At 37.5% G+C, this 19,633-nt stretch overlaps 1 protein-coding gene across 1 annotated transcript in view; it reads left to right on the top strand.

Moving 5' to 3' along the window:
• EAPP (E2F associated phosphoprotein) overlaps positions 1–19,633 on the top strand; it is a 192,234-nt gene that overhangs the window by 15,337 nt on the left and 157,264 nt on the right. Inside the window, exons 5-6 of the mRNA XM_054577934.1 lie at positions 2,816–2,929; positions 9,031–9,600. Coding sequence (XP_054433909.1) covers positions 2,816–2,929; positions 9,031–9,307 — 391 coding nt within the window. The 3' untranslated portion in view covers positions 9,308–9,600. The remainder of the gene's footprint in view (positions 1–2,815; positions 2,930–9,030; positions 9,601–19,633) is intronic.

Raw genomic sequence — 19,633 nt, 5'->3', positions numbered from 1 at the left:
TTATATTAATATGGTACATTTGTCACAGTGAACTAGTATTGATACTTATTATTAATTAAAGTCCATATGTTACTCAGATTTCCTTAGTTTTTACCTAATGTCCATTTTGTGTTCTAAGAGCCGATCCAGGATACCATGTTACATTTAGTTGTCATGTCTCATTAGGCTCTTCTTGGTTGTGACAGTTTTTCAGACTTTTCTTAGTTTTTAAAAAAAATTATTTATTTTTAGAGAGGGGAAGGGAGGGAGAAAGAGAGGTTAAGAAACATCAGTGTGAGAGAGAAACATGGATTGGTTGCCTATTGCTTGCCCCTGACCGGGGACTGAACCTGCAATCCAGGCATGTGCCTGGATCTGGAATGGAACCCATGGTCTTTGCTTTGCAAACAACTGAGCTACATTGGTAAGGGCTGACTTTCCTTGGTTTTAATGACCTTAACAGTTTTGAGGAGCACTGGTCAGGTATAGTCATGTGCCACTTAATGACAGAGATATGTTCTGAGAAATGCTTTATTTGGTGATTTTGTTGTATGTGAACATCATAAAGTGCACTTAGACAAAACTAGATGGTATAGCTTTCTATATACTTTGGCTATATGGTCTAGCTTATTGCTTCTAGGTTACAAACCTGTACAGCATGTAACTGTGCTGAATACTGTAGAGAGTTAAAACACAATGTAAACATTTGTGTAGCCAAACATAGAAAAGGTACAGTAAAAATGTGGTATAAAAGATTAAAAAAAAAAGGTACACTTGTATAGGCACTTAATGAACAGGAAAGGAGTTTGCAAGACTGAAAGTTGCTCCAGGTTGGTCAGCGAGAGCCTGGAGAGTGAATGTGAAGGCCTAGGACGTTACTACTGTATGCTTACGCTGCACTAAATTTACGAAACAGCATGAGATTAAATCAAGCACAAGAGAAAATGATGTTATCAAGAGACTTGATAAACATGAAACAAATGAACAAACAAGACAAACAAAAACCCATAGACACAGACAGCAATATGGTGGTTACCAGACATATGGGTAAAGATGGTCAAATACACACACACACACACACACACACACACACACACACACACACACACACACACACACACACACACACACGAGAAGCATTGATTGGTTGCCTCTCACATGTCCCCAGCTGGGGACTAGACATATGGGTAAAGATGGTCAAATACACAAACACACACATACACACACACACACACACGAGAAGCATTGATTGGTTGCCTCTCACATGTCCCCAGCTGGGGACTAAACCCGCATTGCACACAGCTGTTCTGACTGGAAATAGAACTGGTGACCTTTTGGTTTGTGGGATGATGCCCAACTCACTAAACCATACTAGTCAGGACAAGGTTCAAATACATTGTGATGAAAGATTTGACTTTGGGTGGTTGGGCACACAATGCAATATACAGATGATGTATCATGGAATTGTACTTGAAACCTATATATTTTTATTAACCAATGTCACCCCAATAAATTTAATAAAAAAAAAGAGACTTGGTAAACACAAAATGTATAAGGCTGCCACCAGTGTAACATAGTACAGTTTTACAGCATTTTATTTTTATAATGATAAAAGTGTATATAGTAAATACACAACCCAGCAACATAGCTATTATCATTATCAAGTATTACATACTGTAATCATAAGCACTATATATTATTAATATATATATTAAAGATTTTATTTATTCAATTTTAGAGAGGGGAAGGAAGAGAGGAAGATAGGGAGAGAAACATCAGTGTGTGGTTGCCTCTCAGGTGTCCCCTACTGGGGACCTGGCCTGCAACCCAGGCATGTGCCCTGACTGGGAATTGAACCAGCGACCCCTTGGTTCGCAAGCCAGCACTCAAACCACTGAGCCACACCAGCCAGGGTTGTATGCATTATATTTTTATATGAATGGTGATACAGTGGGTTTGTGTACACCAGTATAACTACAAACACCTGAGTAATGGGTTGCTGAGTAATACATTGTGCTAAAATGTAACCATGGCTACAGTGTCACTAGGTGATAGTAATTTTTCAGCTCCATTATAATCTATGGAACACAGTGTATATGTGTTCTGTCATTGACTGAAATGTTGTTATGTGGTACATGACTGTATTTTGTAGGAGGCCTCTCTAATTGAAATTTGTAGTTTTTCTCATGAGTAGACCGGGATTATAGGTTTTTGGAAGGAAGACAAAAGAGATAAAGTGACATTTTTGTCACATTATATCAAGGGCATATTCTATCAACATGATTTATGACTATAAGTGTCTATTTTGGTCACCTTTGTGAGGAAGTGTTTGTCAGGTTTCTCTACTATAAAGTTACCCTTTCCCCTTCTTTTCATACTGTACACTTTGGAAGGAAGTCACTATGTGCAGCCGAGACTTAAGGAATGGGGAGTTATGAGGGGAGAATATTTTCATAAATTATTTGTAATTCTGTATAGGAGACTTGTCTATTCTCCCCCATTTATTTGTTTTGTCATTTATATTAGCGTGAACTCACGAATATTTATACTTTGGATTATAATCCAGTCCTACTTAATTTTGTTCTAATTGTTTTAGTTTTGGCCATTGAGGGCACATTTGTTTCGCTTCTCTTCCCCTTTGACATACCTACTGCATTGGCATTTTTTTTCCTTCGCACATCTTTGCTTAGCATGTCATGCTCCAGGTCATCTTGTATATCCCATTCCTAGAATCAACCATTTTTCTAAGGATTACTGATTACTTTTATTGGAGAGTAGCATTAGAAATCAAGATTTGGCTTTAATGTGTCTCCCCCCATTTCTTTTCCTGTTGTAGCTACCATGGTTTTGGAATACAGAGGGCACGTCGCCAACAACAGCCTGTTCCAAATAGTGATGCTGTCTTGAATTGCCCTGCGTGCATGACCACATTGTGTCTTGATTGCCAAAGGTAAGAGATAAAAGGTAGCATTACACACACACACACACCCCCCACCCCCCACCCCCCCACACCCCCCCCCACACCCCCCTACCCCCCACCCCCCCTTCCAACTTGGTGGACCTTTCTTTTTTAAACCCTCACCGAAAGACATTTTTTCCTTGCTGGGAGAGAAAGAGAGAGGAAACATCAATGTGACTGGTTGCCTTTTTGTACACACTCTGGCGACGTATGCCCTGACTGGGGATTGAACCCACAACCCGGCTATGTGCCCCAACCAGGAATTGAACCCATGATGCTTTGGTTTGCAGGATGACACTCCAACCAACTGAGCCAGACTGGCCAAGGCTTGGTGGGCCTTTTTATTTTTTTAAACAGATTTCTCTTTTTTTAAAAAAAATTATTTTTTTTTAAGAGAGGGGGAAGGCAGAGAAAAAGAGAGAAACATTGATTTGTTGTTCCACTTATTGATGCATTCATTGGTTGATTCTTGTATGTGTCCTGACCGGAAATCGAACCCACAACCTTGGAGTATCGAACCAACTGAGCTACCCAGCCAGGGCCTTGGCGGGCCTTTTTAAAAGTCAGAAGTAGATTTTTAAGGTACTTAGGAATTTTGATAAGGTTCTGTTCTTATATATCCTTGGTGCTACATGGCTAATCTTTATTTAAATAATTTTGTTTATATATAGTTCTGTCACAAGTAGTTTAAAGTAAAGCACTTGCTAGTATTGACAAGGATTTAGTGAAACTGTGTGTTGTGGAATGATAGCTCTCAAATATGCTTTTTTTATTGATAAAATGCATGTAACATAAAATTTACTATTTTAACCATTATAAAAATTTGAAGTTGAAGAATACTTCATTTGAATATTCAATTTATTGTCAACTGATTCATTTTTTAAAAACCTTAAAAAATTAAAATTTTCTCAGCTTTTTTGACTTATGAGATATTAACATTGAGTAAGTTTAAGGTGTATAATGTGATTTGGTGTGTGAATATATTGCAAAATTATCACCATAAGGTTAGTTAAAATACATCCATCAACTCAGTAATTTTTTTTTGTGGTGAGAATTTAAGATGTACTCTCTTAGCTGTTTAATACTTTCAAGTATGCAGTACAGTATTGTTAACTGTAGTCATCATGCTGTATGTTACATTCCCAGAACTTAGTCATCTTATAACTGGAAGTTTGTACCCTTTGATATTTCACCCAACCACCCTTCCCCACTAATCTGTTCTGTTTCTGTGAGTTCAGTTTTTTTTTTAGATTCCACATATAAGTGAAATCATACAGTATTTGTCTTTGTCTGATTCATTTCACTTTGCATAATGCCCTCAAGATTCATCTATGTTGTCACAAATGGTAGGGTTTTCTTTCTTTCTTTTTTTTTTTAAATGGCTGAATAATATTCCATTGTGTATATTTACCATATTTATCCATTCACCTCCATTCATCTCCATTCATCCACTGATGGATACTTAGATTGTTTCCATGTCTTGGCTATTGTAAATAAATGTTGCAGTAGATTTTTGGGGGGAGACCAGCAAAGTGTCATTTTCATCATATTCTATCAAGGGCACAATTTATCAACATGATTTATGACTATTAATGTTGACCGTGATCACCTACCTGGCTGTGGTAGGTGTGCAGATATCTCTTTGAGATAGTGATTTTATTAATTTTTTAAAAGATTTTATTTATTTACTTTTAGAGAGGGAGGAGGGAGGAAGAGAGAGAGGGAGAGAAACATTGATGTGAGAGAAAAATATTGATCAGTTGCTTCTCATATGCCGTCTGACTGGGGACTGAACCCACAACCCAGGCGTGTGCCCCAACTGGGACTTGAACTTGTGACCTCTTGCTTTGTGGGATGATGCCCAACCAACTGAGCCACACTGGGCAATGGTGATTTTATTTCCTTCAGATATATATCCAGAAGAGGGATTACTGGATTATATGGTAGTTCTATTTATAATTTTTTGAGGAGCTTTCATACTGTTTTCCATAGAGGCTGTACCAGTTTCAATTCCCACCAACAGTGTGCAAGGGTTCACTTTTGTTGGCTCTTCTATTTTTGATAACAGTCATTCTGACAGGTGTGAGGTGATATTTCATTGTGATTTTGATTTGCATTTTTCTGATCATTAGTGATGTGCACCTTTTCTTGTACTTGTTGGCCATTTGTATGTCTTTGGAAAAATGTCTATTCAGATCCTTTGCCAATTTTTTAATTGGCTTTTTTTTTTTTGCTATTGAGTTATATGAGTTCCGTGTATATTTTCATTATTAACCCCTTATCAGATAGTATATGATTTGCAAATATTTTCTCCCATTTTGTAGGTTACCTTTTTATTTTGTTGATTGTTTCTTTGCTATGTAGAAGCTTTTTAGTTTGATGTAGTCCCACTTGTTTATTTTTGCTTTTGTTGATTGTGCTTTTGGTGTTATAGTAAAAAAACATTTCTAAGACCAATGCCAAGAAGCTTTTCTCCTGTTCTAGGAGTTTTACAATTTCAGGCCTTACGTTTATGTCTAATTCATTTAAAATTAATTTTTGTGAGTGGTGTGTAATAGGGGTTCAATTTCATTCATTTGCATGTGAACCTCCAGTTTTCCCAATACTGTTTATTGAAGAGGCTATCTTTTTCCATATAAAATATTCTTGGCTCCCTTGTCAAATATTAGTTATATATTGTGGGTTTATTTCTGGGCTCTTGCTTGATTCTGTTTTATTGATGTATTAGTCTGTTTTTATGCCCATTCCCATACTCTCTAGCTTTGTACTGCAATTTGAAACCCTGGAAGTGTGATGCCTCCAGCTTTGTTCTTCTTTCTCAAGATTGTTTTGACTGTTTGGGGTCTTTTGTGGTTCCATGTAAATTTTAGGATTTTTTCTTTTCTAGTATTGTGAAAAATGCCATTGAAAATTTTTTTTTAAAGATTTTATTTATTTTTAGAGATGGGAAGGGAAGAAGAGAGGGAAATATCAATTGCATGGTTGCCTCTCATGCGTCCCTTGCTGGGGACCTGGCCTCAACCCAGGCATGTGCCCTGCACTGGGAATTGAACCAGCAACGCTTTTGTTTTCAGTCTGGGGCTCAATCCATGGAGCCACACCAGCTAGGGTGCCATTGGGATTTTGATAGGTATTGAATTGACACTACAGATGGCTTTGAGTTGTATGGACATTTTAACAGTATTAATTCTTTTGATTCATGAATACAGGGTATCATTACATCTATTTGTGGGGTTTTTTTTTTTCAATTTCTTTCCTTAGTGTATTATAGTTTTCAGTGTATAGGTCTTTTACTTCTTTGGTTAAATTTTCTTTAAATTAGAATTTTTTAAAAAAGATTTATTTTTAGAGAGAGGGGAAGGGAGGGAGAAAGAGAGGAATGTGAGGTTGCCTCTCATGTGCTCCTTACTAGGGACCTCGCCCACAGCCCAGGCATGTGTCCTGACTGGGAATCGAACTGGCAACCCTTTGGTTTGCAGGCTGACACTCAATCCACTGAGCCACACCAGCCAAGGCTCTTTGGTTAAATTTATTCCTAAGTATTTCATTATTTTTGATTCTACTGTGAACAGGATTGTTAATTTCTTTTTCAGATGGTATATAGAAACACAACAGATTTTTGTATATTGATTTATGTATCCTGCAACTTTACTGAATTCATTTATTAGCTAATAACACTTTTTTGGTGGAGTCTTTAGAGTTTTTTATATATATAAAAACTCTAAATATATATATATGACTATGTCATCTGCAAATGAACAGTTTTACTTCTTCCTTTTCAATTTGGATGCCTTTTACTTCTTTTTCTTGCCTAATTGCTCTAGCTTAGATTTCCAGTACCATATTGGTTAGGAGCAGTAACATTGGGCACTCTTATCTTGTTTTTTATTGTAATCATTTTAGGTATACAATTCGATGACATTAACTGCATTCACAATATTGTGCAGCCATCACCACTATCCATTTCCAGGACTTTTGTCATTCCAAACAGAACCTCCGTATCCATTAGACAATAAATCCCCATTCTTCTCCCCTACTGCCCCAGCCTCTGGTAATCTCTGTTACACATTCTTTTCGGATTGTTCCTTGCCAGTGTACAGAAATGCAGCAGATTTTTGTGTGTTGCTTTTGTACCCCATAACTACTGAATTAGTTTATTTATGCTAATTACTTTTCTGTGTAATCATTGAAGTTTTCTATTGGGTTGGCCAAAAAATCTGTATGGTTTCTTCTGAAAAATAATAGGCACATTTTTCATTTTCACTAATAACTTTATTGATTCAGGTATTTTGAGTATGTCAGCCATCTCCCACATGGTATAATGTTGATTGTTCTCAATTAGTGTCCCTATTTGATCGCTATCAACTTCAACTGGTCTGCCCGACTATGGAGTGTTGTCCAGTGAGAAATCTCCAGCATGAAACTTTGTAAACCACTTTTGACATGTTCGATCTCACAGCACCTTCTCTATACACTGCACAAATCTTTTTGTGTTTTATATATACACACTTGCGTTTTTATGTTTCTTGAAATAATAAAGCATAATATGCTGAAAATGTTGCATATTTTCTATATTAAAATGGCTACCCCCAAATTCACCAATTTTGATCTTTTTTTTTTTTAAACGCATGCTGATATGACAGCTGTCACCATACAATCTAACAGTTGTTTCAAATGAAGTTAAACTAAGCACTACTAGAGTCATCTTATGGAAAAAAAACAAACTTTTTGGCCAACCCAATGTACATGTGAGATGACATCATCTGTGAACAAAGATAATTTTTCTTCCTCCCTCTCTCTCCCATCCCTCCCCCACTCCCCCTCCTTCCCTTTCCCCAAACCCCTCCGTCCCCCCTCCCCTGCCCCTTCCCCCCACCCCGCTCTTCCTTCTCCCCTCCCCCGCCTTCTTTCTCCCCACCTGAGGACATGCTTATTGATTTGAGAGAGAGGGGAAGTGAGGGAGAGAGAGAGAGAGAGAGAGAGGAGGAGAGAAACATGATGTGAGAGACAAACATCATCGGTTGCCTCTGGCAAGGGCCTGATCAGGAAGGAATCCACAGCCTAGTCATGTGCCCTGACCCTGACAGGGCAACAAACTTGTGACCTTTTGGTTTATGGGAAGATGCTCCAATCACCTGAGCTACACCAGCTAGGGCTAATTTTACTCCTTTCATTCTGTAATGAACTTCATTCATTAAGTAGGAAAAGAAGTAGGGAAATATTAAGTATATGAGGAGGACAAAGGAAACATTATCTATTCTTTTTTTAAAAAAGATTTTATGTCCTAGTTAGTGTGGCTCAGTGGATTGAGTGCTGGCCTGCGAATGGGGAGGGGGGCTGTTGCTGGTTTGGTTTCCAGTCAGAATATGACTGGGTTGCGGTCAGGGTCCCTAGTTGGGGGTGCTTGAGAGGTGGCCACGCATTGATGTTTCTCTCCCTCTCTATCTTCCTCCCTTCCCCTCTTTCTAAAAATAAAAAATTATTTATTTTTTAAAGTTATTTATTTTTTGGGAGGGGAGGGAGGAAGATAGGGAGAGAAACATTGATGCAAGAGAGAAATAGTGATTTGTTGTCTCTTGCAAATGCCCTGATCAGGGACTGAACCCGCAACCCAGGCATGTACCGTGGGTGGGAATCAAACCGGCAGCGTTTTGCTTTGTGGGACGACAACCAACCAACTGAGCCACCCTGGTCAGGGCAAGGTTCGTCCTATTCTTTTTTTAATATTTTATTTATTTTTAAAGAGGAAGGGAGGGAGAGGAACACAGACATGCGAGAGAAACATCAATTGGTTGATTGCCTCTCACACACCCCTAACCGGAAATCTGGCCCACAACCCAAGCATTTGCCCCGGCTGGGAATCGAACCAGTGGCCTTTTGGTTCACAGGTCAATGCTCAACCCACTGGGCCACACCAGCCAGTGCGGTTCTTCCTATTCTTAAAATAACTCTTAACATTTCTGTAAGTTTCGCGTTTTGTTCTCATCTTTGGTTGGTATTTCAGTAAGTTTTTTGTGTTTTCAAATTTTATCTAAGTTGGGTAACTATTAAAATAGAACATAAACACACATTCTCCATTTTATTTCTTTTAGGCATGAATCATACAAAACTCAATATAGAGCAATGTTTGTGATGAATTGTTCTGTCAACAAAGAGGAGGTTCTAAGATACAAAACCCCAGAGAACAAGAAGAAAAAGCGAGGCCGTAAGAAGATGAGGTCTAACCACGAAGATCCTACAGAGCAGGCAGAGACAGAAGTGGAAGAAATCTATCACCCAGTTATGTGCACCGAATGTTCCACTGAAGTGGCAGTCTACGACAAGGATGAAGTCTTTCATTTTTTCAATGTTTTAGCAAGCCATTCCTAAATAGTGAAGTTGGCATTTAATTGCCCAATACTGTATATAAGGCAAATATGGACAGTTTTTTTCCTCCTGCCTATTCATATCAAGTGACATTCTGGATGGTAATTTGAGGAAGCAGTGTTTTATTCTTTTTGTAAGAGAATGGTTACCAATCTTCATTCCTCCCCCTTCTTTAAAAAAAAATTAGTCCCAACTCTGTTGGGATTGATTATTCATTCCCCTTTTGATGGACATTGGAAACTTGGGGCTTTTTATTTATTAAAGCTCTTTAGAATTAAAATGTGCTGGAGTTAAAAGTAACCTCTGTTTCAGACTATTATTTTTATTGTTTATTTTAGGCATACCCTTCGTATGAATAAGCTAGAAACTGTTTCCTGACTTCTGTCTGTATTGGTTTTACTAAGAAGTATCTATTTCTCTTCTATCCCATAGGGTGGAGTAACAATGTTACAATGACATGGATCTCTGCAGGGTGCCTTGAGTAATTAATGTAGGTCTTTCCTTAAAAGGATTGTACTTACTGGTATTGTAAACTTAACTGCCCTGGCTGGGTGGCTCAGTTGGTTAGAGCATCATCTGGACACGTGGAGGTTGTGGGTTCGATCCATAGTCAGGGCACATACAAGAATCAACCAATGAATGCATCAATAAGTGGAACGACAAACTGATGTTTCTCTTTCCCTCCCCCGTCTTCTCTTCTTTAGAATCAACTTAAACAAATTAAAGTTAATGAATTAACATAGTGAAATAGAAATTTGTCTTGAGAAAGAGCAACCTCACCCTCCAGCCTTAGATTAAACCGTCTTGCTGCCCCTTGTGTCTACTACAAATTTTTTTTCTTTTATTGCTTCCAAAGAGAGGAGAAGGGAGGGAGAAAGAGAGGAAGAGAAACATCGATCATCTGCTTCCTGCACACACCCCAACTGGGGACCAAACCCGCAACCCAGGCATGTGCCTTGACCAGGAATTGAACCCCGAACCTTTTGGTTTGTGGGAAATCAGCCAACCAACTGAGCCACACTGGCCAGGGTGTTATGTCTACTATTTATTCCAGGATTTCTGTCGCCAAAAACAAGATTTTTTTTTCTATTAAGTACATCAACAATTTTCAACCTTTTCCATCTCATGGTGCATATAAACTAATTGCTAAAACTCTGAGGCATTCCATAAAACACTTTTGGCTGATCCGACAGAAAAATAGGTATAATTTTGATTCCTTCAGTCTAGATGGCTATTGTTGTGTTGGCTGTTGTCATTTTTTTTACTTGACAATCTAAGAGAAGAGAGGTCAGTTCCCCTGACTACATAGATAGTGCATGTTTTAAAAATTCTTGCAACATATTGGTTGAAAATCACTGAAGTACATAAAAATTGTTAGTGGCAGCAGGCAGGAAATTACATTGTAGGCATCTGTACATTTTAGCTTTTTAAAAGCCTGATACGATTACACTGTTTCCAAAAACAACATTAGGAAACATAGGGAGGGTCCTCTTGTTAATCTAACAGAGATATGATACTGTGGAAAGGAGTCAGGAATTATGTTTTAATTCAGGCTCTACCATGATTACCTTGGGCCAACCTTTTCCTTTGAGTCCAGTTTTCTCATCTATGAAATGAAGAAACTAGGGAAGTGGGTTCCCACAGAGGTCAGGGCTCAACAGGGCTTGAGCATACCCTGGCAGTGAACGATGCCCCTCCGGAAGGGAAAATGCGACTCTCACTGCCTGCCTTCTGTGCCTTCTTAAAAGTTACATGTTAGGAGAGCTGGAGCCAGTGATGGTGTGGTTGTATGAATTGGGTGGAGGTAGAAAAATGATAAAGAATAATAGGCTGATGCCTGATTATAAGCATTATGTATACTTCTAAATGTTTCAACATATTGCCAGATGATACCTTACAGAGTAACAGTACCAGTCTATTTTAACCCCATGCTTGCCGTGTTGTAGCTTTGCAAGATTTCTTACTGTCATTGCAAACCTACTTTCTTCCCAGATCCTACAAGCGCCCCTCCAGTGCACCCTCATTTCCACTTTAGTGGGAGGTTCTCAGTGGTCTTATACATAAGGATCATTTGGAGCAGATATTAAAAAGGCACATTGTTGCCCTGGCCCAGTGGCTCAGCTGGTTGGGGCATCGTCCCGTACACCAAAAGGTTGAGGCACGTACGGGAGGCAACCGTTCAACTTTCGTCTTACATGGATGTCTCACTCTCCCTTCCTCTCTCTAAAAATTTAATGAACATATCCTCAGGTGAGGATTTAAAAAAAGGCACATTGTTGAGGCCCTACTCAGAAGGTGATTTGATAATAAAAATGAGGCAGGAAATCACAATTTATAGAGCTGTAATTTATGACAACAACATAAAACAGACATGTATAATGAAGTTATGTTCAAGCTAGTTTGTTAGAAATTGAAGATGACAATTGTAATCTGCAGGGTAACTATGGAGATGTTGAAACAGGAGAAAAAAGTGACCCAAGAATATACTATATTTAAGTATTAAAAATATAAAGCTATGTACAACTGTTTATGTCTCTTCAACTTAAAAAAAATCCTGGAAATATCACTTAAATAATTGGTGCTGAACACTGTTTTGGCTTGAAGCAGAGGTCTGCGACAGATTTTCCACCTCAGTTTTTTTTTTAAATCCTCACCGAAGGGTATGTTTTTTATTGATTTTTAGAGGATAGGGAGGGGGTTTTGGGAGGGAGAGAGAGAGTGAGAGAGAAACACACATATGTGAGAGAGGAACATTGATTGGCATATGTGCTTCAACCAGGGATCGAACTTGCAACTTAGGTATGTGCCCTGACTGAGGGTTGAACCTGCAACTGTTTTGGTGTACAGGATATCACTCCAGCCAACTGAGCCACTCAGGGCTGTACTAATTATTTTCAAATGTAACAAAATTTGTATATGCTTTAAATTTAAAAGTTAATGAAGTTTATATGTAAATTTAATTAAACATCTCTTATTTTATAGTTTTACCCAGATCTCAGACATTTTTGCTGTGCATTTTCTTTTCTGGCAAAGCCGTGGGCCCTGGGCACTCTCCCTCCAGGGATAAATGGATAAATTGGTTTTGTTTAGTCTTCCTATGGATCAGTAAGGGGACAAAAGATTAGCAGCAGTTTACCAACATCCCATACTTGGATAATTAGGCAATTTCAATAATTCTTAAATAGTATGACAGATTTTACTATTCCTTGATAGATGTTGGTTTACAGGACTTAGGGAAGCACAGGGCAGTTTTTCTTCAGACTAAGACAACTCTAGGCAAAGTACTTTTCATTTAGACTAGTGTATTAGTTATCCAGGGCTGCCATAACAAAATATCACAGACTGGGTGGCTTAAACAACAGAAATTTATTTTCTGGCAGGTCTGGCCTTGGCTTGCAGAAAGCTGCACCTTTGCTGTGTCTTCACATGATCTTTTCTCTGTGTGCGCACATGTCAGTGTCCTAATCTCTTAATAACGATCCAGTCATAGTGAGTTAGAGCCTATCTATATGACCTCATTTTACCCTAATTACCTCCTTAAAGACCATGTCTCCAAGTACAGTCACACTCTGAGGCACTGGGGGTTAAGACTTCAACATGAATTTTGGGAGCATACAATTAATTAAGCCCATAACAATTGTCACCCTGTATTTTATGAAATAAGCAAAGTTGACGATAAGGCAAATTTCAATGAACATAAATGTTATTTTCCACTGTCTTCCAATGGGAATGTCTTATTTTCTCCCTCACTGATGAAACGTATCAAGAGTGGGAGCAAGGGTTTAAGCTAAAAAGGGAAACACTTTATTTATTTATTTTTATCCTCTCCTGAGACACTTTTTTTTAATTGCTTTAGAGAAGGCGGGGGAGAGAAAGAGAGGGAGGGAGGAGAGAGACAGTGATCGATAGGCCGTAGTCTTGTACAGGCTCCTTCTAGGACTGGACCTGCAGCCTGGGTAGGTGTTCTGACTAGGAATCAATCCCACGAACTCTCCATCCATGCGATGACACTCCAACCAACTGAGCCACACCGGTGAGGACGAAAGGGGAAACACTTTTATAAAGTCTCAGTACCCTCTAGATTTTCTCCCCAAATCTTTTCTTCTTGTCTTTCTCCAGTCCTTCCTCAAACCATGACCATACATTCCATGTACAAAGTTGCTCCATTTGGTATGGGTAGCTTCTATGACTTGGCTCCCTTTCCCTTTTGTCAGATCTCAATGACCTCTCCTTCACCCACCTTTCCTTTCCCCCTCTTTTAGTTTCTTTTTCTCCTTCCTTTGGATTTTCAGTGTTACTAGGTGCCAAGGCTTAGAAGAAGCACAATGTTCTTTTCGTGGAATTTACTGTCTAGTGGGGAGAAGACATACCTTAAAACAAGTTCATTGATTTCAGATAATAAGTGACAGCTGTGTCTTGATGTGAAAGAAGGAAGTGACTGAGTGTGTGTATGTGTGTGTTTTAAATAGAGGTTGGAGAAGGCCTAAGGAAGTGATGTTTGAGCTGAAGCTTGCCCATTGAGAAGTTATCTTCTTGCCAATGGTTATTTTGGTTGTTTTTCTTATGTTTATTTTGCTGCTATAAACATGGATGCTATAATCTTTTTTTTTTTTTTTTCTTAAACAAGAGAGCCCTTGCCCTGGCCTCACTTTTTTTTTTTTTTTTAAAGATCTTATTTTATTTTTTATTTTTAATTTTTAGACAGAGGGTAAGGGAGAGAGAGGAGAGAGACAGAAACATTAATATGAGGTTGCCTCTCAACATGTCCCCTACTGGGGACCTGGCCTACACCCAGGCATGTGCCCTGACTGGGAATCGAACCCTGTGACCCTTTGGTTCGCAGGCCAGTGCTCAATCCACTGAGCCACACTGGCCAGGGCTAGGGCTACGATCATTCTTATACATGTTTCTTCATGTATATTTGTAGGAATTTCTTAGGGTATAAATCTAGAAGTGGTAATTACAGGTTGTAGTGTGTGTGAATGTTCAGTTTTCAAAATAGTGCCAAATTGTCTTTTGCTATAGGTATACCAATTTACACCCCACAAGGCAAACATAAATCCCATTTAAAAATCTCCTGATCTCATAAGAATGTTCATCCCTGCCAGTAATTAGCAAATTTAATTTTAACCAATATAAAGCATATAAAACAATTTTTCATTGTGATCTTCATTTCTATTTTTCTGATTATTATCTGTTTTCCATTTATTTTTTTATGAATTAAAAAGTACATTCTGGATAGCAGTCTTTTGTTAATAATAGGTATTGCAAATATTTTTTCTCATTTTGTGGCCTATTATTTCACCTTCCTACTAGTTTCTTTTAATGAAAAAATGTTCTTTCTTTTAAGGTAGTTAAATCTGTCATTTCATTTTGATGGTTAACACTTTTTTTTCTGTCTTTTAAAACTTCCTTCTCCTGAGATCATAAAGATATTTTTTCTATGTCTTCTTTGGAATGTTTCCAAATTTTTTATTGATATTTAATTCTCTAATGCATCACTGATTCATTTTTTCCATATGGATACTTAACAGTTTATTGAAAAGCCCCTCTTTTCCTCAGTGGTGAATAATGCTATCTCTGTTTTATCAAATATGCATGGATCTATTTCTGGGCTTTCCATTTTTTTCTATAGGTTTATTTCTTTGTTTTTGTAACACTACCATATCATGCTAATTATTATAGTTTTAAGTAAGTCATGCTATTACATTTTAGAATTAAGTTGTATAAAACTATGTTGAGGTTTTAATTGGAATTTTATTTAATCTTTAGGTCATTTTAAAGAAACTGACATCTTCACATTAAGTTTCCCTATCACTGAATATGGCATTGCTCCATTCAGTGAAATTTTATAATTTTTTATATACCATATCTTTTTAAAAAGATTAAGTCCTAGGTAACTAATGATTTTTATTACTCATTTAAATGTATCTTTAAAATAATTATTTTCTGACTTTGTTGCATAGAAACACAACTACTGTTTTTACTTCTGCCTTTTTGTTCTTTAAGAAAATTAAAAAAAGATTTTATTTATTCACTTTTAGAGAGAGGATAAGGGAGGGAGAAAGACATGGGGAGAAATATCGATGTGTGAGAGAAACATCAATCAGTCGCCTCTGGCACATGGCCCCAGCTGGGGACCGGCCTGCAACCCAGGCATATGCCTGACCGGGAATTGAACTGGCAACATTTTGCATTGTGGGACAATGCTCAACCAACTGAGCCCCACTGGTAAGGGCTTAATTTTGTATTTCAAAATAATTATAGAGTCACAGGAAATTGCAAAAATGATACACAGAGTCCCATGCACTCTTCACCCAGTTTTCCATGGTTCTACCTTATGTAAAACTATAGTATAATATCAAACCAAAAAATTGACATTGATACAGTGTATGTATATAGTTCTATGCCATTTTCTCAATGTGTAGATTTATGTAACTAATACTGAAATCAAGATACAGAACTATTATTTCATTACCACAAAGATGTTTTTCATGCTACCCCTTGATAATCATATCTACCCAGCATTCCAACACCGTTTCTTTTTTTTTTAATTTTTAAAAAAGATTTATTTATTTATAGAGAGACGGGAAGTGATGGAGAAAGAATGGGAGAGAAACACCAGTGTGTGGTTGCCTCTTGCACACCCCCTACTGGGGATCTGGCTCACAACCTGGGCATGTGCCCTGCCTGGGGATCAAACTGGTGACCCTTTGGTTTGCAGGCAGGCCCTTAATCCACTGAGCCACACCAGCCAGGACTCCACCACCATTTATAAATGCTGGTAATTGATAATCTGTTCTCCATATCTGTAACTTCATCATTTTGAGGATTTTACCTAAATGAACTCATACTGAATTGGCCAAAAAGTTCATTCAGTTTTTTTTTCTGTAAGATGGCTCTAGTAGTGCTTGGTTGGGTAGACCAGTTGAAGTTGATAACGTTCAAATCAAGATATTAAGTGAGAACAATCGATGTTATACAACGGAGGAGATAGCTGACATACTGAAAATATCCAAATCAATAAAGTTATTGGTGATAATGAGAAATGTGTCTTTTATGGAAAAAACTAAATGGAATTTTTGGCAAAACCAATACAATATGTAGCCTTTTGAGACTGGCTTTTTTCATTCAACATAATGCTCATAAGATTTATACAAATTATTGCATGTGTCAATAATTCATTTCTTTTTTATTACTGAATAGCATTCCATTTTTCTACATGTATTGCACTTTGTTTAACTGTTCAGTTATTGAAGGTTCAATTACTTTTAAATAAAAAGCAATTTTAATTATAATTCTGAATTGCTTATTTTTGTGTTATCATCCATGTTTTTATAATGCACAATAAGCTAGGTATTATTAATTTTTAATGGTAAATAAAGTTTGAAATATACATTTATATGATATATATGTTATAACTAGTAGGTGATTAAAATACACACCTTTATATAAATAATTATAACTCTACTTATGATCAATTTAGATCTAAGCTTCCTTAAAAACTGATATTACCTGACATAGTAGTAGGGCTAACTAAGTTCTTGAGAAGTACTTCCTATATCATTGATTTAATACAGTGATTATCAACCTTTTTCATCTAATGGCACACATAAGCTAATTACAAAAATTCTGCAACACTCCAAAAAATATAATTTTTGCTGACCTGACTAAAAAAGTAGGTATAATTTTGATTCATTCACACTGGACGTCTACTGTTGTGTTGGCTGTTGTCATTTTTTTATTGGACAATCTAAGGGAAAAAAGGTCAGTGGCCCTGATTAAATAGTCAGGTAATGCATGTTTTAAAAATTCTTATGGTGCACAAGTTGAAAATCACTGCTCTGTACTCTTAACATTTTTGAGGACTCCCAAGAGCTTGTTGTCTATGTCTGTTATATCCATCTACACTGAAAATATAGAAATTAAAATATAATTTAAAAGGTGTTAATTCACTTAATAAACCCATTACATGTTACATATTTTATATGAAAACATTTTCCAAAACAAAATTAATGGCATTCGTCCACCATTTTTGACATTTTTATAACTGCCTGGCTTAATAGAAATTGGTTGGATTCCAATATCTGTTTCTGCAACCAGTCTATTATTTTGGTTGAAGTACCTGAAGAAAATTTCACCTCACATGGATATCAGGTTGTAAAAAAGTATATTAATAGCTTTTCAGATAATTGTTGATATTCTTCTTTGATGATACATAAAAACTTGACAAGTATTAGTTACTTTAAGATTAGAATCAATGTGAAATCTAAAATTTAAAATCTAAAATTATCAATGAATGTTTCATATTCTTGCCCTTCAAATGGATCTTTCCCCTTGTGCATATATTCTGCATAACAAATTGCCCCCAAACTCAGGAGACTAAATATGTTTTATCTTGTGGTTTCTGTGGGTTAGAAATTTGGAGATAAGGCTTAGTTGGGCAGTTTTGCCATAGGTCTCTCAATGGTTGTAGTTAGGGTGTTGGCTGAGGCCTCGGTCATTTGAAGTCTTGACTGGAGCTGGAGTATCTGCTTTGGAGATGGCTCAGTCGCCTGTCAGGTAAGTCGGTGTTGGCTATTGGAAAGAGGCTTTAGTTCTTTGCCACAGGGACCACCTAGTAAGGATACTCAAGCAGTATCCTTGAGTATCCTTACTGATGGCTTCCCCTGGAATGAGTGATCTAAGACTAAGACCAAAGTGTACACTGCAGTATCTTTTATGACCTAGGGTTAGCAGCACATACTGTTACTTCTGCCTTATCCTATTGGACATACAGCCCATCCATAATTCAGAGTGGGAAGGTATTGTACATACAAATATGTGAATACCAGGAAGCAAGGATCACTGGGACCATCTTAGAGACTGGCTACCTGAATCTTTCAGTTTATCTGAATGGAAAAGCTGTAATGACTCTTGTAAACCTTATCTAAAAGAGTAAATTATCCCCTGCCTTGGAAATGTGATATGCTAATGCTTATTCACTGTAAGAGGAGCCTTTCATTTGTGGTAGGTTTAAAGTTAATGTGAAACCCATGTACTTAAAAATGAATTGAAATTTAATGGAGCTCTCCTTTGTCTCTGTGACGAAGAACTAGTCCTTGACAGGGTGTTACTTTAATGTGTAAAGGGTAATCTGATGGCACTGTGTCTTTAAAGAGGGCACAGTGCATAATCATCATGGAAGAATTTCAGAGATAATATGCTGCCTTATGAAGCTTTCTACAGAAAATCTAACATGAAACAGATAAAGTAGGAATGGTGTTTGAAATACAGGGTAGTTTTAATTCTTTTAAATTTGAGAGCGATCTTTTGTACTTATATGTTTCTTTACAGATTGAGAATTTTTAATTATAGTGTTTAGAATGAGAACAAATTAAGAATTAATGTTGGAGGTAAAAACATTGGGGTCTCAAAAGAGAAGATAAATCCAAATAAAGGTAAAGCATGAGGAGGCTGGAACATTCTGACTTTGGAGAGTCTAGTAAATTTATCCTGGGTAATGCTTGGGGCAGCTGGAAATATTTTCCCTGCCAGAGTTCTAAGAGTTTTCAGGTGATTCTCTTGAGTTATCCTTCACTCACCTGCAGGCAGCGCTTCTCCACTCATGTCCAGGATTTGGCACTGCCTTGTTCCTGCTTGAACACACTCTTCTTTCTTCTTCTTTTCTTCTACCAGGGGTGTCCAGAGTGGCTATGAATGTGGCCCAACACAGAACTGTAAATTTACTTAAAGCCCTTTTTTTTTTTTTTTTTTTTGCTGATTAGTTTTTGTTAGTGTTTGTGTACTGACTGTGTGGCCCAAGACAACTCTTCTTCTTCCAGTGTGGCCCAGAGACACCAAAAGGTTGGACACCCGTGATTGCTTTCTCCAAGTTTCAGTGCTCCAGCCACTCAATGCATAGTCTTCCTCAGAGTTCATCCCCTTTTTATTTTTTAGGAAAGATTTTATTTTTAGAGAAAGGAGAAAGAGAGAAAGAGATGGAGAGAAACGTTGATGAGGGAGAGAAACATCAATCAGTTGCCTCTTGCACGTGTCCTCTCCAGGGACGGGCCACAGCCCAGGCATATGTCCAATCGGGAATCGAACTGGTGACCCTTTGTTTTGCCGGATGATGCTCAACCAAGCTGAGCCATGGCAGTCAGGGCTCATCCCCTTTTTAAAAAGTTTCAGTCTCAGTGCAGTGACCCCTGTCTATTTAGAGCCTTGACTCTAATTATTTTAAAAATATTTTTTTAAAAAAACTGATATTAGAGAGAGAGAAATAACGATTTGTTATTCCACTGACTTACACATTATTTGCTTGATTGTTGTATGTCCCCTGACCAG

This window comes from Pteronotus mesoamericanus, unplaced genomic scaffold (genome assembly GCF_021234165.1).
Source record: "Pteronotus mesoamericanus isolate MK-2021 breed Mesoamerican mustached bat unplaced genomic scaffold, CSHL_Meso_final contig_46, whole genome shotgun sequence".
NCBI classification, from domain to species: domain Eukaryota; kingdom Metazoa; phylum Chordata; class Mammalia; order Chiroptera; family Mormoopidae; genus Pteronotus; species Pteronotus mesoamericanus.
The sequence above is the reverse complement of the archived record's forward strand: the minus strand, read 5'-3'. Positions and strand labels throughout refer to the sequence as shown.